Genomic DNA, 25,738 nt, shown 5'->3' with positions numbered 1-25,738 from the left:
TCATTGTACCCCCATCAGGTATTAGACCTGGGGGCTGCTATTTCCCACCCCCCCCCCCCGACTCTACACTGCCTGAAACCTAGTAGGTATTGAGTAAATGCTCAGTTTATGAATTATATACTGTGTCTGATTTTTCTTCTCCTGTATGACATGTAATACACATCGTATTATTTGTTCTTTTTTACTAGTTGTAAGGCCTTCCCAGGTGGCTCAGTGATAAATAATCCACCCGCCAGTGCAGGAGATGCAGGGGACACAGGTGCGATCCCTGGGTCAGGAAGATCTCCTGGAGGAGGAGGTGGCACCCAGCACCGGTAACTTGCCTGGGAAATCTGGTGGGCAGGAGCCATGTGGCCTGCAGTCCATGGGGTCGCAGAGAGTCTGCCACGACTGCAGCTGAGCACATGTACACTCCTTGCAAACTCAGCATTATTTGTAGCATTTTAAGTCTGTTTGGAGTAACCTTTGTGGAATCCTTGCAGGTTCCAACAGAAACTGAAGATGATGACTTTCAGTCATTTCCAGAATGACCATTGATATTTTATGTTTTGTATCCGTTTCCTGAAAACTCAGCAAAGTATAGTGTTCAAATTGGCATTAGCCTGATAAAATAAAATTTTGCCACCTTTAAAGTAAAAAGTTGTGACTTCCCTGGCTATCCAGTGATTAAGATTATGCTTTCCAAACAGGGGGCATTGGTTTGATCCCTGGTTGGCAAACTTAAGGTTCTGTATCCTGTGGAGTGTGGCCAAAAATTGAAAAAAGATCAACAGATAAAAAGTTGCCATTCTCCTGATTCGGTTCTTATGCTGTCTCCAGTACTTGTAAGAGCTCTGGAGAAAAGAATGTTTTTTACAAAAGCACACAGATATACTTGGAAACATTAGAACATATACAGAAAAATACCAGAAACTCTGCTTAATGGCAAGACTATCTTTAGAAAGCTGTTTTTGATCAAACTTTCTTTTTTTAGTTAATCTACTTCCACAAGTAAGGTTACAAAATCTATTTGATTAGCTTTACTCTTAGTCCAGTGATTTCAATAAACATGCTTTCCAAGTAAGCAATCTCGTTGGTTAGGTGGAAGGAAATGTTGGCGCTCTGACACCGCACATTATTACACGTTTGATTTGTTAGGTGGTTTACATGGAGGTCTGACTGAAGAAACGCTGTTAGAGCTGACAGAGACGCACGTGCCTTGGTTTGTTCACATGGTGTCTTTTCCGTTTCTGTAGCAGCTATCTCAGCCTTCCAAGCGTATTTTCAGTGGAGAATATTGAGAGTAGGAAAGTAGTACTAAGTTCGCTGTTCTTTAGTTGTGTGTGTGTGTATATGTAGAGGATAATCGCTTTACAGTGCGGTGTTCGTTTCTGATGTACAGTAACGTGCATTCGCCGTTGGGCCTCCGTGCCGCCCTCGCAGCCGTCGCAGAGCGCCAGCTCGGGTCCCTGTGCGCACAGCAGTGAGCCGCAGCTGTCTGTTTCACACGTGGTATGTGTATGTCTGTGCTACTCTTGCAGTTCGTCCCAGCCTTGCTCTCCCCCTGACCTGTGTCTCCACGTCCATTCGCTATATCTGAGTCTGTATTCCTGCCCTGCAAATAGGTTCACCTGTACCATTTTTCTAAATTTCCTATATATTCAGTAATATATGATATTTGTTTTTCTCTTACTTCACTCTGTATGAAAGATGCTAGGTCCATTTCATATCACTACAAGTGACCCAATTTCATTCCTTTTTTATATTGTTGTTCTTCAGTCGCTCAGTCGTGTCTGACTCTTTGTGACCCCATGGAATGCAGCATGCCAGGCTTCCCTGTCCTTCACCAATTCCTGGAGCTTGCTCAAACTCATGTCCATTGAGTTGATGCCAGCCAACCATCTCATGCTCTGTCGTCCCCTTCTCCTCCTGCCTTCATTCTTTCCCAGCATCAGAGTCTTTTTCAGTGAGTCATCTCTTTGCATCAGGTAGCCAAAAAATATTAGAGCTTCAGCTTCAGCATCAGTCCTTCAAATGAGTATTCAGTTTTGATTTCCTTAAGAATTGACTGGTTTGATCTCCTTGCTGTGCAAGGGACTCTCAAGGGTCTTCTCCAGACCACAGTTCGAAGGCTTCCATTCTTTGGCCACTTAGGCATTCCATTCTTTTGGCATTGTTATTGTCTGTTTCTCACATCCATACATGACTACTGGAAAAAGCATGGCTTTGATGCTATGGACCTTTGTCAGCAAAGTAATATCTCTGTTTTTTAATATGCTGTCTAGGATTGTCATAGCTCTTCTTCCAAGGAGCAAGCGTCTTTTAATTTCATGGCTGCAGTCATCGTCCACAGTGATTTTGGAGCCCAAGAAGATAAAGTCTCTCACTGTTTCCACTGTTTACCCATCTATTTCCCATGAAGTGATGGGACCAGATGCCATGATCTTTGTTTTCTGAATGTTGAGTTTTAAGCCAGATTTTTCACTCTCCTCTTTCACCCTCATCAAGAGGCTCTTTAGTTCCTCTTCCGTTGCTGCATTAGGGTGATTTCATTTACCTGAGGTTATTGATATATCTCCCAGCAATCTTGATTTCAGCTTGTGCTTCATCCAGCCTGGCATTTTGCACGATGCACTCTGCAGATAAGTTAAAGAAGCAGGGTGACATATACAGCCTTGATGTACTCCTTTCCCAATTTGGAAGCAGTCTGTTGTTCCATGTTCAGTTCTAACTGTTGCTTTTTGACCTGCATACAGATTTCTCAGGAGACAGGTCAGGTGGTCTGGTATTCCTATCTCTTGAAGAATTTTCAGTTTATTGTGATCTCTGCAGTCAAAGGCTTTAGCATTGTCCGAAATAGATGTTCTGGAATTCTCTTTTTCTGTGACCAAAGGATGTTGGCAATTTGATCTGTGGTTCCTCTACCTTTTCTAAATCCAGCTTGTACATCTGGAAGTTCTTCGTTCACATACTGTTGAAGCCTAGGTTGAAGGATTTTGAGATGCTAGCATGTGAAGTGAGTGCAATTGTGTGGTAGTTTGAACATCTTTGGCTTTGCACTTCTCAGGAATTGGAACGAAAACTGACCTTTTCCAGTCCTGTGGCCACTGCTGAGTTTTCCAAATTTGCTGGTATATTGAATGCAGCACTTTCACAGCATCATCTTTTAGTATTTGAAATAGCTCAGCTGGAATTCCATCACCTCCACTAGCTTTGTTCATAGTGATGCTTCCTAAGGCCCACGTGACTTCGCACTTCAGGATGTCTGGCTCTAGGTGAGTGATCACACCATCACAGTTATCTGGGTCGTGAAGATCTTTTTTGTACAGTTCTTCTGGGTAGTCTTGTCACCTCTTCTTAATGTCTTCTGCTTCTGTTAGGCTCATAGTTTCCGTTCTTTATTGTTCCCTTGGTATCTCTTAATATTCTTGAAGGGATCTCTAGTCTTTCGTATTCTGTTGTTCTCCTCTATTTCTTTGCATTGTTCGCTTTAAAAGACTTTATCTCTGCTTGCTATTCTCTGGAACTGTGCATTCAGATGGGTATATCTTTCCTTTTTATCCTTTGCCTTGCAGTTCTCTTCTTTTCTCAGCTATTTGTAAGGCCTCCTCAGGCAACCATTGTGCCTTTTTGCATCTTTTTCTTGGGGATGGTTTTTATCACCACGTCCTGTGCAGTGTTTGGAACATTCATCTATAGTTCTTTGGGCACTCTATCAGATCTAATCCCTTGAATCTATTTGTCACTTCCACTGTATAATCATAATGGATTTGATTTAGGTCATACCTGAAGAACCTAGTGGTTTTCCTTACATTCTTCAATTTAAGTCTGAATTTTGCAATAAGGAGTTCATGCTCTGAGCCACAGTCAGCACCTGGTCTTATATTTGCTGACTGTATGGGGCTTCTCCATCTATACAGTCTCCCATCTGTATGGCTACAAAGAATATAATCAATCTGATTTCAGTATTGACCATCTGGTGATGTCCATGTGTAGAGTTGTCTCTTGTGTTGTTGGAAGAGGGTGTTTGCTGTGACCAGTGCGTTCTCTTGGCAAAACTCAGTCAGCCTTTGCCCTGCTTCATTTTGTACTCTAAGGCCAAACTTGCCCGTTACTCCAGGTGAAATCTCTTGACTTCCTGCTTTTGCATTCCAATCCCCTATGATGAAAAGAACATCTTTTTTTGGTGTTAGTTCTAGAAGGTCTTGTAGGTCATCATAAAACCATTCAACTTCAGCTTCTTTGGCATTAGTGTTTGGGGCCTAGACTTGAATTATGTGATGTTGAATGATTTGCCTTGGAAATAAACAGAGGTCATTGTGTCATTTTTGAGTTGGCACCCAGGTACTGCATTTCAGACTCTCTTGTTGATTATGAGGACTAGTCCATTTCTTCTAAGAGATTCTTGCCTACAGTCATAGATATAATGGTCATTTGAATTGAATTCACCCATTCCAGTCCATTTCACTGGTTGCTAAAATGTTGATGGTTCACTCTTTCCATCTCCTTTTTGACCACATCCAATTTACCTTGTTTCATGGACCTAACATTGCAGGTAGACAGTATTGTTCTTGACAGCATTAGACTTCACTTTCACCACCAGACACATCCACAGCTGGGCATTGTTTCCCCTTTGGCTCAGCATCTTTGTTCCTTCTGGAGTTGGAGAGTCAGACACAACTTAGCAACTAAACAGCAATGTTCCATTCTATATATGTACCACATCTTTATCTGTGGATGGACATTTAAGTTGCTTCCAGGTCTTTAGCTATTGTAAATAGCGCTACAGTGAACATTGGGTTGCATATGTCGTTTTGAATCATGGGTTTCTCAGAGTGTATGCCCAGTAGTGGGATTGCTGGTAGTTCTGGTTTTAACTTTTTAAAGAACCTCCATACTCTTCTCCATAGTGGCTGTATGAATTTACATTCCCACCAGTATTGCAAGAGGGTTCCCTTTTCACCATATCCTCTGCAGCACTTAGGGATTTGTAGATTTTTAATCTTGAAGTTAAGTTTATTTGTTTAATTATATTTTCAGTTTATGAGTCTTTTTGCTGCGAGTGGTCTTTGTCTAATCGCAGTGAGCAGGGGCTGCTCTTCACGGCACATGGGCTTCTCGTGGTGGTGGCCTCTCTTGCTGGGATCATAGCTTCTAGGTGCACAGGCTTCACTATTTGCAGAGCTCTGGCTGAGCAGTTGTGGCGCACGGGCTTAGTTGCTCCAAGGCATGTGGGAGGCAGACCCATGTACTCTGCACTGGGAGGGGTTTCTTAGCCACTGTATCACCATGGAAGTCCGGGTTCGTAGATTTTTTGATGATGGCTATTTGGTGGTATCCCATTGTAGTTTGACTTGCATTTCTCTAATAATGAGCAATGGTGAGCATCTTTTCATGTTCATTGACCATCCATATGTCTTCTTTGGAAAAATTTCTGTTTAGGCTTTGTGCCCATTTATTGATTGGGTTATTATTATTATTATTATTTTTGATATAGAGCTGAATGAACTGCTCCTGTATTTTGGAGATTAATCCTTTGTCTGTTCCTTCATTTGCAAATATTTTCTCCCACTCTGAGGGTTGTCTTTTCATCTTGTTGATGGTTTCCTTTGCTCTGCAAAAGCTTTGAAGTTTAAATAGGTCCCATTTGTTAGTTGTGGTATATTTGATCATCTGTGAAAATGTCACACCACCATTGACAGGATATTATATATACCATTCTAACCACTGTAATGAATATATTTAAGAGGTCTTATTTCTAATATTCTTTGTCCTTATTGTGGTACTTGCCTTTATGCTAGAGACCCTAAGCAGTTCAGTAAGGCAAGAAAAATAAAAGGCAGTAATTAAGAAAGAACTGTCAAAACTCAGTAATTACAAAACAGACAACCCAATAAAAATGTGCAAAACATTTGAACAGACACTTCATAAAGAAGATATTTTATGGATGGTAAAAAAAATAGTACATGAAAAGGAGCTCAGCATTATTAGGGGAATATATATTGAAAGCACAATGAAATACTACTGCATATGAATTAAAATGGTAAAATATTAAAAATACTGACAATACCAGATATTGGAAAAGATGTAAAGAAACTGGTCTAAATGTAAAATGGTACAACAGTTTCTAAAACAATTAGATTCTTAAAAAGTATACCTACATCCATCTGCCATGCGGTTCAGTTATTTCACTCCTAGGTATTTTTCCAAGAGAAATGAAGGCATGTGTCCATATGAAGTCATAAATATAAACGTTCATAACAGTTTTAGTAGTAGTAGCTCCAAACTGGAGAAATGGCAGAGGTCCATCAACAGGCAGATGCGCATAGACAAATAGTGATCCATCTACATGATGGACTGTTATTTTTAACCAATAAAAAGGAACAATGACTGACACCCACAGTAACACGAGCAGATCATACAAAAAATCTGAAGGAAAGAATTTGTGTTAAAAAATTAATTTATAATTACATTTCTAGAAAATTCCAGGAAAGGCATACTAATCTATAGGGATCGATCAGATTGTTTAAGATTTGGTCAGGAGGGTAGGAAAGGGGGATGACCAAGGGACAACAAAGCTTTTTGGGTGATGGATATGTTCATTATCTTAATCATGGCGATGGTTTCATATGTATGTGTATCAGAAGTTACTGTATCACCTGCTTTAAATACATGGAGTTTATTGGGTATCATTTATACCTCAAGAAAGCTAAAAACAAAAATAAATAGTGTAGGCTCTGCCGTTAGAAAGTCTGGATAAAACAAGACTAGCAACAGGACCCGACTCTTAGGATTGTTATGAGGACTGTGGGTGGGTTTTTTTTTTTTTTTTTTTGGTATGTTTGGTTGGTTTGGTTTTGGTTTTGGTTTGTTTTGTTTTTTAAAATATTTAGCTGTACTGGGGGGGTCTTTGTTGGGTCATGTGGAGATCTTTCCCGTGGATTGTCTAGTTGTGGCTTATGGGCTTAGTTACTCTGCAGCAGGTAGGATCTTAGTTCCCTGACTGGGGATCAAACCCATGTCCCCTGCAGTGCAAAGCAGATTCTTAACCATTGGATCACCAGGGAAGTCTCGGGTTTTGATATGTGTTCAGAGGCTGAACCAGGGCCTGACTGTCTTCACCACTTGAAATGACTATCTCATTTTCTAGTGTATCATAAACTCTCAGCAAGCAAGGCACCACACCCCTGCCATCATCTTGCCTAGTTTGAAACTCAGCATGAGTTTTATGTTACACATATTACACAGAGCGGTGTGAAAGCATTTTGAGGAAATTTACATTGTTTAGTGATAGAATCAGTATCCTTCAAACATGTACAGCATGGATAAAGACTGAAAACAGAACTGTGGAATTTGGTATACACTGCTTTGGACGAATTTGTGTATTATGGTATTTACATGTTTAGAATTATACGGAAAGTATTTTAAATGTTACATTGTCTTAAAGTTGTCTTTATTTTTATACTTATATATAAATGTGTGTGTATGTGTATCACATGTATTCCCTGAAAATGGTTTCCTTTGGGCACTCTAATGTCCCTGTCCCCCTGGTTTCTTTGACTTATTTTAGAAGGCCGTTAAGTCCTTGGGAAAATCACTTATGTCATCAGTGAGGAATGCCACCAAAATAGCTTCTCACTTAAGTTCCCATCCCCAGAGCTAACCCACAGGAGGTTCTGATAAATTCAAATATTTAATAACTTGTATTTTTCTTTCTCCTCTACCACAGGCCCTCTGGTCCTGGAGGCAAGATCATGTGGTGGATTCTTGGCAGTCAGCAGTCTGTGGAGCTTTTGCAGGTGCAAAGGATTATATTATACTGGGAAAGACCAAGAAGGGGGAGAAAAATGTGAAAATATTAACTATGCAAAAACAACATTCTTCAGAAATTCCACATTGTTTAGAAAAAGAGAGTTCCACTAGTTTGAGAAAAGAGTGTCTGGGTGGGTGTTGTGGGGGGAGGACCTCCGGCTAAAAAGGTGTCTGCCTGAAAGACAGCCAATTTGTTTTTGACAAATTTTTCGTTTTCTTTTTATTAAAGCCTTCACTCAGGCCCGTGGATTATCTTGAAGATAATGTAGCAAGGCCTCTCTGCGAAGAGCCGAGCTATGGGTGCAGGGCTCCCAGTGCAGCTGTCTGCCTCGAGCACTTCTTGGGGGGCTTCAGCGAATTCTGCAGGAGGCAGTGATTCACGGTCCGTGTGACATGTTTGACAGCCTCGTAGATTAACTAGTGTCAGGAGAGCAGAGGCTGCTCCACAACTTACCGAAGGCTAAACTGCACGGTGTAGAAAATACGGAGATCTAAACATCTGGGCGTTTTTCTAGACATTAAACAAAGAGTAGAGTGACAATATGCAATGTCGTGCTATCCATCACATTGTCATACGCATTTTCCAGTGAGGTTTTAGGGAGGACGCAGAAACTGGAAAGAATTTAGTGAGTGAGAGGTGTAACAGTCTGAGAGAGAAAGGCATTTTGTTGTTGCAAATAAAGGTAAGTGAGAATTATAGTTGAAATAAATTGAAATGGAGATTTGTCAGAAAACTATGAACTGCTGGTTTTGATGTAGACCCCATAAACTGACAGATACATGGGCTTAGGATACCAGCTTGAAAGAAAAAAATTCATTTCCAATTTAATGGTCGTTGGATGGACTTTTTGTTATAGTAATCAGGAAAACAGAAAACATACATTTTTATAGGATCCTGTAGTAATAATTGGATCCATCTGACTTGCAGAATTGATAATCCAGAATAAGACTATTGCCTGTAGATACGAAGCCAGCTCGGCTTGATTATGATGGGCGATTGTTTCCACATGATCCATGTCCTTAGCTGTGTTAAGTGGGTAGGTGGTCTTCATTTGTTTGCCAGTGGTCAGGAGTCCTTACTCCCCGGGACCTACGAGGGTCTGTCTGTGGACCCCCTCTGGGGCCTGGGGGCAAAGTGAGCATTCTGGAAATTGAGTCATACTGGATAAGGAAGGCCACTTCTTAAAGTGAACATACTGTAAATTGTCCGTATGTTAAAACAAATGTATATTTTTTTCTGGTCTCTCTCTTTAAGGAGCTGATTCAAGGATGTACTTGCAGCTGTACCATTCCTCTTAAGGACATGTGTGTTCATTACGGTTCCTTTTTGTGAGAAATGTCGTATGATAGGCAGTAAGCATTTAGTTTAGTCAGAGGTGGCAGGAGGTGGGGATGCGGCAGAAGGGGGAGAAACTTGGTATCAGTGATCTCAGGGGTCTCGGCTGGCAGCCGCTTGAAGCAGGGTTTTGGTCCTGGCCAGAGATGGAGAACGGGTCACGGTGGTGAGAGCACCAAATCTTAGCCAGAAGACCAGTGGTCAGTGACAAGACCCTGGCTTTTCAACTTTGCAGAAGAAAATTCCCACAGAGATGAAAGGTGAAGTATTTATTAGGTGGAAAAAAGAGTACAGTACGCGTGGACAGGAACACCCAGGGGCAGACTTAGAGTCCCCGAGGCGTGGCCTCGGGGCAGCGTGAATTACTGTAATGAGGCATTTCTTCCAGCTTTCCTTTGGCCAGTCATTTTGGTTTGCCCGGTTCACAGCCCATATTTGGTATATCGCAGGATTGTTCTGTGTGCGCGCACATGTCTGTTAGCCAAGATGGATTCTACTGCAGAGGTTTATGCGTGGAGCATCTCTTAACGTCACTCCCCTTTGATCTCCAAGACCTTTTCTGCGCATTTGTGGTTGGGGAGGTCGCCTGACTTTGAGAATGAGAACTATGTGATCTGGGCAGGGCTCAGCCTCCATCCTGCGGCTGTCACCTTGGAGTTTCAGTCCACAGGGAGTGAGTCTCCGATCACTTTACCCTGAGTTGGGGAGAGGTGGGCAGTCTGCTTCCTGCATCACCAGTATCCACTGTCTGGGTCAGTGGGGAAACTGGGACCGGGGCAGCCAATGGATTCGCCCAGAGCTGCAGCCTCTAGTGCTGGCTGACCTGGCCGAGTCACAGAGCTGCAGACCTCTGTTCTGCCCGCAGCTGAGGAAGGAGACTTCGGGGCCTTGCCAGGCACCAGTTTCCTTACCTGTGACATAGAATCACCTGTCCCTCCAAGAAGAGGTTGTTGCTGGGATAGGTGATAGTGTGTGGTGGTCTTTAGTCGCTTAGTCATGTCTGACTCTTTTGTGACCCCATAGACTGTAGCCCGCCAGGCTCCTCTGTGCATGGGATTCTCCAGGCAAGAACACTAGAGCAGGTAGCCATGCCCTCCTCCAGGGGATCCTCCCGGCCTAGGGATAGAACACGTATCTGCTGCACTGGCAGGCAGATTCTTTGCCACTCAGCTACCTGGGAAGCCCCTGCATGGCGTGTTAGTGTTTGGTAATCTGTAGAACTACATTTAAGGAATTACTATTTCAGTAAAAACAGCTAACACCCAGGAAATGAAAAGATGTCATCATAGTAGTTCTTAATTGCATAGAGGGAAGAAAGCACATTAATAAATTGAGTATACCTAATCATTGCCTCTACTAGGGTATAGGTTTAAAAGCTCCTCCAAGACAATTACCTTATTTTTTCAGCTGACGTCTGATAGGAATTTGCCCAAGGTCTGCAGAAAATTGTTAGTAGATGTACATGTCTTGAACAGAAGACAAAATTAAATAGGTTTCTTGTTTACATTCCTTGTTTTGAAATTTTAGTTGATACAAATATTGACCCTGAGGAACAAGGTTACTGTTTAAAAACCTTTCTGAAAGATTAGCATAATTGGAAAATACTTCACATTGTGGAAAAGTGATATTCTGTAAGAATTTGCTGCAAGATTGTGTACTACACGGTATAGAGACGTGAGTCACGACTTGTCACGTTGGGCAGCCCATAAGATCTGGCATGCTCATCCGCTGCACTTCCAGATGTTTTTGCCTTACATGGCCATAAAGGCAATGATAAAACTTGCCCTTAAACCAGAAATCTCATTTCTCATTCCTGTGTGCTTTTCCAAGTTTAAGCTCATTAAATTATCATAGACAAAGCACTCTCTGGTCATTCTTGGAGCTGTTTGGTGCCCATGCTTGCTTTATGAACCACTTGGCACAAATATCCAAAAATGTCCCTTGAGATTGGAGGTGTTGATGGCTTGTCATGCTCAGAAATTCCCTAGGCCTCTGGTCAGGGGTTAAATTAGGGAGTGGGGGGGGAATGAACTTTGGAACTGTTGCCAGCTTCCTCACTTCAAGTTAACTCCTAAACATAAAACCATTCAGTCTGCATAATTATGACATCTGCTGTAGTGACATTTGCTATCCTAATGTTCTTTGATTAATTTCCTGTAATGAACGCTTACACGCTCTGGGAGAAGGAAGGAAAGCCATGACCTGAAATTCTGTAACAGGGTGAAGGATTATCTGGGTAACAACTGACAGGGCCCAGGACAGTCTAAAGAAACGGAAACACGTTTGTTGCCATTGTTGTTGCTGAAGCCCCGGTTGTTGGGGGCTCTCTGCTGGAGCAGCCCTCCCGCCCCCAGCTAGTGCGCGGCAGCCCCCGGCCGCTGTACCCGCCCCACGCCCCAGCAGATGTGGGAGGGGACAGCTCCAGACGTACTGGAGGCAGGTGGCCCCTTTGGACGGGAGAGGACCCTGAGGACACGTGAGATGTTGTTTCGCTGTAAAAATCTAATTTCCCCTGAATCTGGTTCTTGGAAGCAGTTAGCCTAACATTAAGTACAAACGTATCTCTAGTGGAACACATAGAAAATTGTTTCACATGTGATTTGAACACTAAAAGTAGCCCGCAGTTGCTATACCAAATAATTATTTCCTGTCTAATACGTTAGTGTGTTCCTTGTATTTATTACCAGAGGTTTACAGTTCCCTTAAGTAAAATGTAGAAAATAACTACATTTTAACTGAAAATACAGCCCCGCTGCTCCCTCCCCATTATGACCGGTTATTCTATTACATGATCTTCACAAGTCCTTCTTACAGCCTCATAAAAAAAACACTGTGAGGTCTGTGAATTAAAGCAGTCTTTGATATTTGAAGACATTTAAATTGACATTAATAACTTTAATAAAATAAAGTTTCCTTCATGGTAGTAAAATTAGGACCTATTTCAGCATATGTGTTTTTGTCTCACTTTTCTTCATGTTACTTTCAGGAAACAAATCACTGGGAGAATATTGGCAGGCACCTACAGTAAAGGAATGGTGAACTTCACTAATGGCCAAAATAAGTTCAATTTACAGTATCCAAATTTAGTAGAAGACAAATACTTTTCAACATGAGTGATTTGTGAGAGCTTGAGTGGTCAGACTGATGATGTCCTTGTCAATTTTTAAGCCTTTTTTTAGTTGGTTTAGGTCAGTTTGAAACGTTTTCAAACAGGAAAATGGTTATGCACTTAGGAATTTAAACAACTGGACAAATTTGTGTTTGTCTTATTCCTATATCAAAGTCACTGTGTAATGAAACAGTACTGCTTTTGGAGCCAAGATACATGTGACTTTGAGTATCGAAGGCAGAGTAAATGGTTAAGTGGTTTAAAAAAATAGTAGCGTTTGAGGATTGAGTCCACAAAATTTAAAAAATACTTGCAGTTTAGCAGGTCTCTGAATTTCAGGCACCTTTTGAATTGGGAGGAAAACGTTTCACATTCATAACTCAGAGGTGGCTAAAGTAAAAGGCAGCCTAGTATATATACATGGTTCTGGTTTTACTCTTTAGCCCTAAGATTTGTGCCCTTCTGGGTATATCTTTCAAGAAGTCAGCAGCATAATAAATAACATAATGTTACCAAATGGAGGAGGTTCGGTTTAATGATCTTATTTCAGCAACATATTTAGAAAGATATTTGGCAGAGATCAAATGACCTCCTTGTCCACACAACCCAGAACTTAGAGAGAGAGGCTGCTGTTTCTGGAGCATCCTTCACACACGTGTTATGTTCGCTCTTAGGAAACTGTCCAACCTCACTGTGGGTCATGGAAGCTGAATCTTTAGAAAACCCTTTTGGGCTTACTGATTCAGTCTTTTTTGGGACTTTGGGGGTCTGCAATATCTCTCTGTATCATATTGAATAAAATATTGATACCACGTACCATGATTTCTGTTAAAAAAAAGTCTTCCAGTTCCTCTGTCTATACATACAAACCCCTTTAAAATATGTGGATTCTTTTAAAGATCCAGTTGGCAGTCACGGAATTTAAATAGGACAGAGCCATAAGGAAGAGCTTGGGCTTGAATCAGGACTGACTCCAACAAGAAACGAGTTTAGAAATCTTGTTACTCTAGCTGTTCTGTTGACCAGAAGTCTGGAAATACAGAAAAAAGTACTCTCTTAACCGTTAAAAACCCAGCCATGTATACCAAAAGTCCCCACAGCAACACGCGTTTCCCTTTGCCAGTTTTGCCTCAGAGCAGAAACCACAGCAGCGTTTTGGAGTCAGATTAGAGAAGATAGGCCCGTGGAAGGCACGGACCCCTGAGACCCAGGGGGAGCAGCAGTGCCTCTCAGATGGGGCGGGGTCTGACCGCCGATTCCCCGGTGCGCACAGAGGTTTGCGAGCTGCTTCCCAAGAGAGCAAGATGTGTTGCGGGGCCTGTTTTTGAACTTGAGCATATAAAACGTTGTCCCGTCACCTCTCTGATGTGCAGTGAGACCCCACTGCCACGCGGCAGAGCGTGTGGGTAAAGATTGTGCACGTGTGCTTCCTATTCTGGAATCAGTCAAGTGGATGTAATGATACAGAAGTATTTTTGGCAGAGTTATGAGGAATTCTAGAATAAAAATTATAAAATGCCCTGTAACGTGGTGAACAATGCCTTGCTTGTGTGTGGCGTGTTTTTATGTGCACAGGTGGCTTTGCAGCTGCAGTCACCACGCCTCTGGACGTGGCCAAAACAAGAATCATGTTGGCAAAGGTAAGTGGTAAAATAATGTATCGGAGACACAACAGATGCTTGTCTCCATTAGGGCCAGGGCTTATATGTATATACAGTGAACAAAGGTGGCGATAATACCTGTAAGTTAACAGCCTTATGCTGCCTGTTGAATCACGAATGGAACTGCCTTTGGACAAAGCACTATCCACAGGAATCGCTGTCTTTTTGACATGACTGTCCTCCGTATTATGTGAACAGGTAGGGCTGGTAGGGCCTCTGGCTGGTAATACTGTTTTCAGAAACTCCCTGTTTTTACTGGTGACAGTCCTGAGGCTCAGAGAGTTGGCCTGCTTCACGCCAGGCAGCAAGTATGAGGCTCTGAACTTATATCATGCTTATTAAGCTTTCACCAGATGAATTAGGACAGTTTTCAGAACTGTTAACAAATGCCATGAAGAAAAATTATCTTTAAAAAAAACTGCATCAAGACTTCAGAGAAGTCCATGGAACATAGCTGAACCAAAACAATGACTGAAGGGTCATGCCCCGTGGAAAAGCGGAAGAAATAAAGACACAGTCACGGTATGAAGCTTCACAGGGCAAAGCCAGTTTTAAGCTGAATGTAGTGTTCTTTATTAAATGTGTGCATTAGCCACTTAGAGAAGTTTCATAATACCATTATCCTGATTACTCCCCGTCCTTCTCAGATCAATTATACCGCTTCTCATTGGTTTCCTGGTTAGTAGTTGTATGTGAATTGTCTGGGGAAGCTCTGCTCGTTGGTTGATGGTGAGAGAACTCACCTGGAAAAGCTGCTTCGGGTGGGATTTGGGCCAGATCGGTGCTTGCTGGCGGCTTTGGATGTGAGGGCTTCTAGTCCAGTGAGAGCCAGGGAGCTGACTCCCGGGGACTCCCCAGTCTGCCTGAAGCTGTCCTAGGGGAGGGTGTTGGGGAGCCAGCTGTACGTGGGTTGGGGAATTTTGTGAGCTGATGTCTTCGCTTTGTCTTTCCTTGCAGGCTGGTTCCAGCACCGCGAGCGGGAACATCCTCTCTGCCCTGCACGCGGTTTGGCGGACACAGGGGCTGTCGGGGTAAGGCCTCCTCCTCTAGCCCAGCGCCAGGCACACCCGTCCTTCTTCCTTCCGCTCGTCCTGATCGTAGGAGACGTCATGTCTGATGTTGCGTGTGTGAGGTGCTGTCACACAGTCGAGCTGACGCAGTGTTGCGGCCAGTGGGTCCCATCTCAGTGGCGGGCGATGTCCGTGTGTGTGGCCTCTGCCGGGTTCTGGGCTGCAGCAGTGAGAAGGCCAGTGTCCACTTGTGTAAGGTAGGACCCGAGTGACAAAGGTAGCGTTGTTAGAAGAAAGCATTTGTGGTTTGGGACACTTTACCTATTATTAGTTATCACCTTCAACATAGCACAGTGCGTGACACCTCCCTTGAAGCCCACCGCTTTGTATCATCAGCCAAGTGCTTCATACTCTAGCGTGGTGTCCTGCAAAGCTCTCTTTAAAATGCTATTTCAGTAGTGCTTTTACAATATGCAAACCTGTCCAAGCGCTTCCCCAGTGGCTCAGCAGTAAAGAATCTGCCTGCAGTGCGGGAGACACAGGCTTGATCCCTGAGTTAGGAAGATCCTCTGGAGAAGAAGTGGCTACTCTCTCCAGTATTCTTGCCTGGGAAATCCCATGCACAGAGGTGCCTGGCAGGCTACAGTCCATGGGACAGAACCAAGCAACTAAGCACCAAAGCTGTCTACAGGTTGGGATCTATACAGATGGGTGATATCATGGTTCTCTCTGGAATCATCTCCAGGGATTTTCCTGAGAGCCCAGCCTCCGTTCAGGGAAGGTTGAAGGGAGCCTGGTCACAAGGCTGGTATGAAACAGCCAAGCCACAGTAGTGCCGCCACCTCGTCATAGAGCTGTGTCCATCGGTTATGTGGCTAGTTTTGTGTCCATTTGGCAGGTTTTGTTGCAGCTGGTTGAGTCTGGAAAGCCTGGTGCAGGTCAGCCAGGCCCAGGCGAGGGGCTTCTGCAGGAGAGCCCCGTCCTCTGTTCACAGCAGCTGGTGGTGTGGCCTCAGGGACTGTGCCTCCTCGCGGTGGGTGCTGTGCGTCCGAAGGACACGGGGTGTAGAGGCGAGGCCGGGCCACCCGAGGAGTGGGTGAGCCCGGGAGGGCAGGGCCGTAGCTCGTCTGTCCTGAGTCAGTGACTCCCGGCTGATCGATGGTGAGGACATAGCAGTGTAGTTGCTCATAGTTGAGACACGTCTATTTTGACGTTAGTTCCTCCTGAAGAAAGAAATAGTGTGTGTGTGGGGGAAGAGCTATGAGATAGCCCAGAAAAGATTCTTTGGGCTTCAGATAGTGACTGGGCCACACAGAGGTGTTGCATGCAGTAGCTTTTTTAGGTCATCATGTCAGACTGCCGAATTTTACTCATTTGTATTGATATCATTCTTAAGAGTCTCTGGCAACTGTTGGTCTCTGCGCTAGACCGTGGCCCTGTGGAGTCTGAGCGGGGCTGTAGCCTGCCTGCCGTTTTCAGGAAGGTGCTGATGTGTGTGGGCGTGGCCTTGTTGGCAGGACTGTGGCACCAGAATCTCGCAGAGGAGGGGTTTCCCTGAGATGATCAAAACCTAACCTTCCCTGTCCTGGTGGTGGTGTCACTGGCTGCTCCCTCACGGGACCAAGCCAGGATCGCAGGCAGAGAGACAGGGTGTCATCCTCATGCAGAGGGCCTGTCCCTGCCATCAGCCCTGTGAAGGGATCTCATCTTCCAGAAGCTTCTTGAGTCTTGGGCTTCCATTGGTATGCCCAATGTGGTCCTTGGCAGAGTGTTCATTAGCTTCTCATTAATGTGATAAGAGAGAAATAATTTGACAAGGGAACTGTAACTAAAGGCAAAGAAGCAAAGGCCCTGCCAGTGTGGGCAGCTGTTCTGAGCAGTGGGCCTGGGCTTCTGCTGCTTCCTCTGTCCTCCGCGCAGAGCCCCCGGGGCCCCTGGTGGTCCTGGAACACGCCTCCCGGCTTTGCAGAGGGTTCCAGTTACCTTGCAGGTACAGCCTCGCGCCTCGTGTACACGTACACAACCCCCACACCCCCCAAGCCCAGCTCGGGGCTGGTGCTGAGCTCCCGGCATCCGTTAGAGCAGTGACGCGCTTGGGTCGCTCCGGGGAGGGCGGGGGAAACCATGTTCTGTCACAGACTTGGGAGATGTGCCTGCGGGCAACTTGGTTTCTCAAATGAAAATACCACGCGCTCATCCAGCACAGCGGGCTGGAGGCAGATGGGAAGCCTGTTTATCCGGCGCTGCTCCGCACTCCAGCTCGTCGCCAGGCCTTTGTGTTTCTCTCCCGCGCCTTCCCATGCTCACCGCCGCTGCCGAGCCCCGCGCGTGGCGCCCGTTGTGTCGTCTCCCGCGGCGTCCCTCCAGCGAGGCTCCGCTCTGCTCCTGCCCCCATGTCTGGGTCTGGTTGGGGTGCTCACTGGACAAATGACTCTACGTTAGGGCTGTAATGATGTTAACAGACTCAGTTGTCATCTAGTGAAGCAGTAAACTGCTTCCGTCTGCCCCTAGCGTGGAGCAGCTGAGCTCATTAGCAGTGGGAGCAGAATGAGACGCTGGCTGTGGAAACAAGTCAGGGAGGGAGGCTCCTGTGGCAAATGCGGTTTCTGCAGCTCAGCCCCTGTGCCTTCCTGGCCAGCGCATCTCTTTGTGGGCTGGGGGCTGGGGGCTGGGGGCTGAAATGTTCTCCAGGTCGGAAGGACCTAGGGGCCTCAACGCAGAAATTCAGGGATACCTCATATAGAAACAATTTGCCCGGTGCTGGGCTGAACAGCTTTTTCCTTACAAATGTGTTTTCATCTTCTATAGAATTTTCATGTGGACAAGAAAAAGAGGTTCTCATTTGGGGTATCATTGTAGTTGATGAGTTAAATTCTCAGCTAACTAAACCACTGACCCCCAGAACTCCTCTCGAGTCTCTTTTCCTCAGAAGTGCTGAGGGCTGCGTGATGGGGTTGTCTGAGGAGCGGGGAGCTGGCCTCTCCTGGCAGTTGACAGGGGGCAGCTGGGCAGCCGTGGACTAGGCTGCCCTTTGTGAGGCCTCCTCCCTGTCCAGGTCTTGATGAGTCTCCCTTTAGCTGAGCGTGGAGGTTTCCCAGACTGTCAGGGCTATCTGAGGCTCCCGTTGGCATAATGTATGTATTTTCAGCTTTCCTCCCTAGATCTGACCCAAATTATTTTTAGTAGTGAATTCATTAGTTCTGACTGTACAATTTTGTTTTCTGCGTATACAAGTAATACTGTTGGTAAAAAGGCTCAATTATTACAGACACTAGGTGAGGAAAGTCTCCTCAGGAAGTTGAGGACATGTCAGCCGTGTTTGGGACTTCTTTTAGAACCCTTTTGTCTGTCTTCCACGTGAGTCCTGTGGACGACCTTATTTTTCAGTTGCAGAATCTCCCAGGTTTGTCTCCTGTACCAGAATCTGTAATCCGAGAGTGGGTTCTTTGCAGTTTTTGTTTCATCAGTGAAACCACGATGACCATCTTTGAACAAATAACTGTGCGTTGCTCTGGGAGTGTATTAAACAATGATTGCCCAATTTACAACCCCAGTAACATCGTTCTTTTACTTTGCATCTCTTTGCTTATTCCAAAGTTGCAACTTTGATGGTGACTGGCCTTTCCTAGTGCCTGGGGACAAAACCGATAATGAGGTGCTGTTCCCCTCCCAGCTGAAACAACCCATCTGTCTTGCCCTTCATTAGAGGAGAAAGAAAACGGGATCCATGGAGATTGGATTCCCCAAGTGGCATCACATTTGTGGGGATTTAAGGACAAAATGGGACCGAGTGAGTCACCGGGAGGAACGGGATAATCACTGGAAATCTCCCGAAACACCCAGGGCCCACTTCAGGTTTAAGGTGTTGGGGGGCTCCAGCCTTCCCCAGGAGCCAGCTCATTGACAGCTTTATTAAAAAGTCCATTTCATCGTCTCTCAAAGACAGAAATGGTGTGAAAGTTAACAGAACTCTTGTGGGGATCGAGTTAGTTTGGACTAACTGCTGGACTTAGTGGTGGGTGCTCACAAGTAAGCTCTGTTTGGTATTCGGCCACTTTAGCCCTCAAACAGCTGGGCTCCAGCTTCAGCAAGTCTACTTGGGAATGTAAGTGCCATTCTGAAAGGAAAAACACACATATCTAAAGTGCTGTGTGGGGTTTAATGAGCGTGGTGTGTTAAGTTGAGCAAGCTGTGGGTGTTGGAATTCCACCTTTTTTATACACACAATTTTAAAAAATCTTTCCTCTTGCCTCCCACCAGATTATTTGCAGGTGTCTTCCCTCGCATGGCAGCCATCAGTCTGGGAGGTTTCATCTTTCTTGGTGTTTACGACCAAATTCGCAGCTTTCTGTTGGAACTTGGCAGAGAGAGCCCCTGAATCAGAGATGGCCCCTGCCTTCAAGAAAGGATCCTGCTGTGAGAAGAGTTTCCCTTCCAGTGAGCAGCTGTCCAGCCATCTGAACAGCAAGACACAGTGTGGAGTCCAGTCCCGCTCGGGTTACAACATGGAGGACACGTCTTCCGTGCTGCAGGCTGGCTGGGGTGACATCATCGGCTCGTTTGCCAGAGTTGAGAGAAAAATGATGTCCACAGTGGTACTTTGAACGTTATTTTTCTCAGAACCCCTTAATAAATAAGCATGGTAATGCTGAGTCCGGGCCCTTTCAGAGCCTTCATTTGATCTGTATCTGATCTTTCATTTCCTGCCACCTGATGGTAGCGTCAGCCAAAGGCAGGGCTGGTTACAATTTTAAAAGAACGGCTAGAAGGAGACTTACGGAAAAGGCTGGGGATGTGGGTGGGTTTTTCCCCTGGGTTAATTCCAATTGCATGAGCTTACAGCTTTGTGTAAAAAGAAGGAATTACAGGAGCACGGCAAGCATCCTTGCTGGGTGACCAAGCTGCTGGTCTTCATGACCATCAGATTTCACCTATAAAAACACACTTGTATTGTACAGAGAGGTGTCTTGTGAGAGAGAACCCAGTCTCAGCTCAGTGACTAGGTGCGCCGTCACTGACTTCTCTCACTATTTCAGACTCAAAGCAAGGGCTGGGGCTGGCTTTGGAAACAGGGTGGTTTCATCCTTCCTAATCAGTAAGGTTCACTGTTAGGCATTTTAAGCTCTATACTGGAACTCGAAGATATGAAGTGAGAAGGTCACCATTTTGGAGCTTGACTATAATAAGCTCCAGGTGTTAGAAAAATTCAGAGAGAAATCTTAGGAATCTAGTGCTGGCATGTCTTCCCCGGAGCAACAGTATATAGTTGCTTTGACTAAAATTTTTTTCCTTTTCAAGAAGTAAAAGGGTAATTAATTAAGGCAGGATGACTCCCTTACAAAGGCAGTCTCTGGAATTAAAGAGGATGAAGCACGGCTGGTTAACAACGTAGGTAGAAAACAACCCACCACACACTTAACATGTTATAAATGAACCTTTATTAAAGACACTTCAATGCCATTTGTTAGACACTTCAATATTTTACATGTTTTTCAATGTACATTGTACCAAAATTTCTATAAATAAATAACTTTGTACATAAAAGTAATACTTCCTCTTTCACATTGCCTCTCAGAAGCAGCAAATTCACATACTTTGTGGAAGTAACAATCAGCTAACTGTTGAGAACAGAATTCTAGGTGTGCTTACCTGGAGCAGTGGTGACACCTGACAGTGGAATTTAACAAGGTGAGTAACCATTCCATCAGCACGGCCCCCTTCAGCTTTTTGGCTAAAGGAGCTTGGCTTTCTGAGATTTTTTAAGGACCTTGTTTCAATGTAATTTTTCCTGAAATACACATTGGCACTCACAAGATGGTTAGCAACAGGTCTCAAAAAAAGTGCAAAAATACCCAAAACCCAGGACGAGGGGCTGATCTCTGAGAGTCCAAGCCCAGGGCCATCTGGGCGAGGGAAGGACATGGCCAGGCCTGCTCTGGATTCTCAGTGGAGACATATGAGCCCTGAAAAGAGAGGACTCGGGTTTCTTCCTCCCCTAAGGCCAACGTAATATTAATTATATCGGCAGAACTACAACATCACTATTGAAAAATCCACAGGTACCAACACCATCAGCAGCCTCTATCTTATTAAAAAGCCTCAAATGACCATTGAATGATACTGACAAGACCACATCTGCCTTTCTCACAGAAGGAAGAAAGGCATCCTAATTGTTGGAGCCAATTGCTTGTAGTGGATTAACAACCCATATTCCACCTCTTAGAGAAAGAACTGAAACCTACGAGAACACCTTCACCGTGAAGGAATGTGACGTCTGCCCCTCCGAGCTCTACGGGGAGGTCCCCGCAACGCTGTCCACACACAAGCAACCACGACAGGAAGTTGCTTCCACTGCAGACACAGCCTCTGGTGGTAAAGCATCCCAGGGTCTGTACCAAGCCAAGAGCGCCTCCTTTCCACCCACCACCAAAACCTCCTGTGAACAAATGTGGTTTGTAGCTTCAAGGAACTCCATCCATGCATTAAGGCACCAGAACTATCCCCCCCTCCAAAATTAAACAGCAACCAGGTATGAAAAATAATATTGTCAACATCGTACGATTTTTGTTTCTGTTAACCATGCACTAAAGATTAAAATAGCCTCTGTAAAAGATATATATAATATATATGGCATCTCTGAGAACTCTTATGTACAAGGGTACCAAATACTCCTCTACCTTTTGTACACGCTAGCCTCTTGCATTTCTGTGCTTCCACTGCAAGTCCTTTCAGACTCTTGCTGCTCCACGTGGAGGTGAGAACTATGTACAAATCAGTGATGCCCGAAGCCAGGCTCCCTCGCGGCCTCACCCACCTCTCTTCTGCAGACGCCATGAGAGCCGAGGTAGACAAAGCCTAGCTTTTCGGTGCAAACAGCAGTGGTGTGCTCCGTCTCCCGGGGGACTGTCCTGTCAGGGGGGTGGACTCGGAACCAGAGTCACAGGCTTGGGGGATGTGTCCGTTGGAAAGAAGCAAGTGCTGACCTTCACCAGGCACGTCAGGGGAGCCCGAGGCAGCGTCTGCGAGCTCAGGCTTGCCTGCGGTTAACACAGATGAAGGCTGGAGGTCTAAGGAGTCCGGCTCACACAGCCGTGCTAGAGTCCAAGAGGATGCCCCTAGGAGGGGAGAAAGGAGAGGCCACGTCAGCCCGGCCACACCCCCACTGAAGGGTGACCCTCAAGAGATAGACCATTACCTTTGCCATCGAGAGGCGCCGCGGGCCTCTTCAGGGCGGCCCGCGTTCTGTCGTGGTTACTGGGGTAGAGGGGCCCCCTGCTCGGATGCAGTGCAGAGTGCGGGTGCTCACTCAGGCTGGGCTCCTGGCTGCTTGGGGTTCCTGGCTGTCTGCTGTCCCCAGGCTGAAGGCGGCAGGCTGGCTCCTGGGAGTAAGCGTGTGCATCGGCGCTGCAGTCACCGCACCCCACTGGGCCGCCGCGCTCTATGGATGAGACAGAACCGTCACTGGACTACTCTGTGGGGCCCGAGCCCTGCTCTCACCTCTGTAGACACCTCCCCTCCCAAGTCCGTTCACAGAAAAAGGACTGTGGCCAGCACCCAGCTATTTGTGAAGAACAGAGGTCTTCTATGTTGAAATGCTTCAGACTAATTTCTTAATCAGAGTGTGAACTGATACACTCTGATCCCAGGGGAAAATCCAGTGTGCGTGACGTGTTGTGCAGGGTCAGACATCTAGTGTCAGAGTGGCCCTGGTGAAAAGGCACCTCAATTTGTCACTTAAAAATCTAAACTCATGCTTAACACACCGTAGTATTACGTAAGAGACCTCCTATTCTGGAATTTAAAAAGAAGCAGGCCACACTTCCTGTTTATAGAGTGACTGCCAAATTCTGAGATAGTTTGACATCAATTATTTGTCTCCCCCCACAACTTTCATGTAGTGAGCAGGTCAACTCAAATTTTGATTTCAAGAGCTAAATACTTTTTCCTGAGGAAAACTTCTCATACCCATTGTCTTCTGGGGACCGGGTGGGCCATCAGCCTTCTCCACCACTTTCCAGGGCTCCTTGGTGAACCCGACGCAGAACTTGGGCTGCCTGCAGATAACACCGTGAGCTTCCACCTCGGGAAAGAGGCCTGCATCTCTTGGACAAACACCTGCAACAGACTCCCATCCGGTTAGACGCCCTTCCTCTGAGGTGGGCTTAGCGCTTCAGACGATGCTGTGTGAAAAGAACGGGCAAGGCGACCAGCACAGGGACACTATTCAAGAGGTTCCCAGGGGTTTGTTCCTGGGCTGAGGCCCCTTTTCTAACACTGCCTTCACACCAGGCAGGCCTTGGGTGCCATGACAGTGAGCAGTTCTTGGTTTGGATAAACTCACTCCAAACCACTGCTCTGTCTTCCCCCGTTTCTGTGGGCACTTCCTACTCTGAGAGACTGAAGAGCAGACCTGGGCAGTCTCCCTGCTCCAGGGATGGGAGTGGGGTATGTCTCTGAAGCAGTCTTGTCCTCTGCTGCTCTTACTGCAGGCAGTCCTACCTTATCCAGATTAGGAGACGGTAAACCCAACAGAGACCTTGTGGAACTTGCACAGGTTAAGTCCCCAAAGACCCACCAGTAGACTTGAGTCACCCGAGCTGCCAGATCCCTGTGCTTAAGAGGATGCGCCCGGGCTGAGGCCCTACCGTTGCTCTCCAGATGCCCGTTGGCCTGGTGGCCACCTTCCATCCTGACCATAGTCTCCTGTCGGTCCGAAAGCGTCCCCTGAGAAGAGAGGTAGCTCGGAACGTCTGGGGGCACGATGGTTTCATCTGCAAGGAGACAAGATGGTCACCCACCAGGGGTCCTGACCCTTTGTGGTGATGACACAAGCAGACTTGGGCACCGGGCAGCCTCTGTAAAGCTGTGCAGAGACACTGCGTGGCATCTGTGCCCTGGAGAAGCCCTCCTAGCACCTGCTTAGCCTGACTTTACCCAGCTGTTGGGAGAGATGTCAGTCTCCCTTCTCATCACCGTGCCCCAAGAGAAAAACAGCCTGGTGAAATCCCTGCAGCCACAACCCACCACACAGCAGCAAAGCCCGATGGCTCAGAAAACTGCACAGTTTGTAATGGACTTGCATTAAGAGTATTCCCATTAAAATGTGCTATTCTCAAAAGAGAAAATGGTGTCATTCTGTGGCCTCCTTCCCAAACATCCTGGCTGTTCCCCTCCCGTGAGTCCCCTCGGCCACGGCGGCTCACCTGTGTTCGTGACGCTGTACTCCTCGCTCTTCTTCCTGGTCTGGTAGATGATGCACACCCAGACGAGGGAGGTGAGCACGATGCTGCACACCACAGCGATGGTGAAGATGCCCACGGTGGTGCCGTCCTTCCTGCAGCCCGGGGTGGGCAGGACGCTCAGCTGGCTGTGCGCGCGCTCCGTGCCCAGGGCGTTGGACATCTCGCAGGTGTAGCGGCCTGCGTCCTCCAGCACCACGTTCTGAACGACCAGCAGCTGGTTGCCGGGGGTGAAGTGGTGGCGTTCGGTGAGGCTCAGGGGCCGGTCCCCCTTGAGCCAGGTGATGCGGGGCGGAGGGCTGCCGGCCGCCTTGCACTGCAGGGCCACCGTTTCTCCCACAGACACCACGCGGTCCTCCAGCGGCACCGCCAGGGACGGGGTCTCTGCAAGAAAGGGGGGGGGTCACCGCTTCTGTGGGCCTCGGCTGTTCTAGGTCTGTCTCCTGAAACAAGGACAGTCCAACGCATTGTGCAGTGCCATCTGGAGCTTTTATCAGGGTGTCTAGGTTTTCTACCAGAGGGACCAAGCCGTGCTGTCTGGGGATGAACTGACCTCAAGCCACAGAACCCCCGTGGTTCTCAAAATGCCCGGTGACAGGCCCACGTCTGTCCCTCCTGACCCACCCTGCCTGCCTGAGGAGAGGGCAGTTCTTCAGAGTGTCTTAAACCTAAGCCCTGTGGAGACTCTTAATTCGATGGCTTTTTTCTTAAGAGCGGGAACCACTTGTTTTGCTTTAAGTAAAAACCGCCTCTTGCACTCCCCTACCCCAGGCTTCGTAGGACAGTCTGAGAACCCTGCCTCTGGGTCCCCATTGATGTGTAAGAAAATCCCTCACACACACACACGTACTCAGCGTACCAACCTAGGACAGTCAGGGTGGCATTGGCCGAAACGGAGCCAGCCGAGTTCTGGGCAGTACAGCTGTAGACCCCCATGTCGCCTATCTTCACATCCGTGATGAAGAACACGTCGTCGTCCGGCATGACGTGCATGCGGCGCTCCCGAGCGGCGGGGAAGTCCGTGCCTCCGTCCTTCTGCCAGGCGATCTGGGGGTTGGGGTGGCCGGTGGCGGCACATTCGAGGCGGGCCGTGGTGCCAGTCCGGATGGCGATGTCGTGGGGCATTTTGGTGAAGGAAGGGAACACTGCAGGGCAGACAGAGTCGTCTGTGGAACGCTGGGTGCAGAGGCCAGGAGCGGCTTCTGTCGGACTGACTCCCCCACTCCTGAGTGTCAGCTTGCCACTCACCACCCTTCGTGCAGCGTCCACCTAGGACTGCCCCCACCCCCACTGGAACCAGGAGCACGGCTTTCTGAGCGCCGCTGACCGCTCCTGCTGCACGGGCAGCAGTTGGCACCTCCTCTCACCACGCACACGAGGTTGGCTTGAACCCCTTCAATGGAAGGCTCCCCTGAAACGTCCTACTGTCTGTCCTGTGGTGACCAGTCTGTATAGGGATACCCCATAAGTGCCAGGGCCTGATGCCTGCCTGCCTGGTTTGGTCACCCTGAGGGAGCCTGAAAAACAAGAACATCTGCTCCTGCCAGGTGCTGTAGCAGGGAACGTGACATGCCTTCACCCTGGAGAAGGCA

General features: G+C 46.7%; 2 protein-coding genes across 7 annotated transcripts in view; one reads left to right on the top strand and one right to left on the bottom strand.

The window, feature by feature from the left end:
- The window catches only part of SLC25A26 (solute carrier family 25 member 26), a 145,873-nt gene extending 126,314 nt beyond the window's left edge, over nucleotides 1–19,559 (top strand). For 3 of the 6 annotated variants that reach the window (XM_061396450.1, XM_061396446.1, XM_061396444.1), the window contains 3 exons: nucleotides 7,709–7,778; nucleotides 14,855–14,928; nucleotides 19,168–19,559. In XM_061396450.1, coding sequence (XP_061252434.1) covers nucleotides 7,709–7,778; nucleotides 14,855–14,928; nucleotides 19,168–19,368 — 345 coding nt within the window. In that variant the 3' untranslated portion in view covers nucleotides 19,369–19,559. Of the gene's footprint in view, nucleotides 1–7,708; nucleotides 7,779–13,811; nucleotides 13,877–14,854; nucleotides 14,929–19,167 lie in introns of all 6 variants that reach the window. The other 3 variants (XM_061396445.1, XM_061396447.1, XM_061396448.1) reach the window with 2 other exon arrangements.
- A 763-nt stretch (nucleotides 19,560–20,322) lies between these two features.
- Nucleotides 20,323–25,738, bottom strand: part of LRIG1 (leucine rich repeats and immunoglobulin like domains 1) — a 115,030-nt gene continuing 109,614 nt past the window's right edge. Inside the window, exons 14-19 of the mRNA XM_061396443.1 lie at nucleotides 25,010–25,291; nucleotides 24,111–24,530; nucleotides 23,553–23,678; nucleotides 22,873–23,022; nucleotides 22,103–22,345; nucleotides 20,323–22,022 (exon numbers count right to left, since the gene is read on the bottom strand). Coding sequence (XP_061252427.1) covers nucleotides 21,763–22,022; nucleotides 22,103–22,345; nucleotides 22,873–23,022; nucleotides 23,553–23,678; nucleotides 24,111–24,530; nucleotides 25,010–25,291 — 1,481 coding nt within the window. The 3' untranslated portion in view covers nucleotides 20,323–21,762. The remainder of the gene's footprint in view (nucleotides 22,023–22,102; nucleotides 22,346–22,872; nucleotides 23,023–23,552; nucleotides 23,679–24,110; nucleotides 24,531–25,009; nucleotides 25,292–25,738) is intronic.

Source organism: Bos javanicus, chromosome 22, assembly GCF_032452875.1.
Source record: "Bos javanicus breed banteng chromosome 22, ARS-OSU_banteng_1.0, whole genome shotgun sequence".
Classification (NCBI taxonomy): Eukaryota; Metazoa; Chordata; class Mammalia; order Artiodactyla; family Bovidae; genus Bos; species Bos javanicus.
Note: the sequence above shows the minus strand (reverse complement) of the source record. Positions and strands in the feature narration are given on the sequence as shown.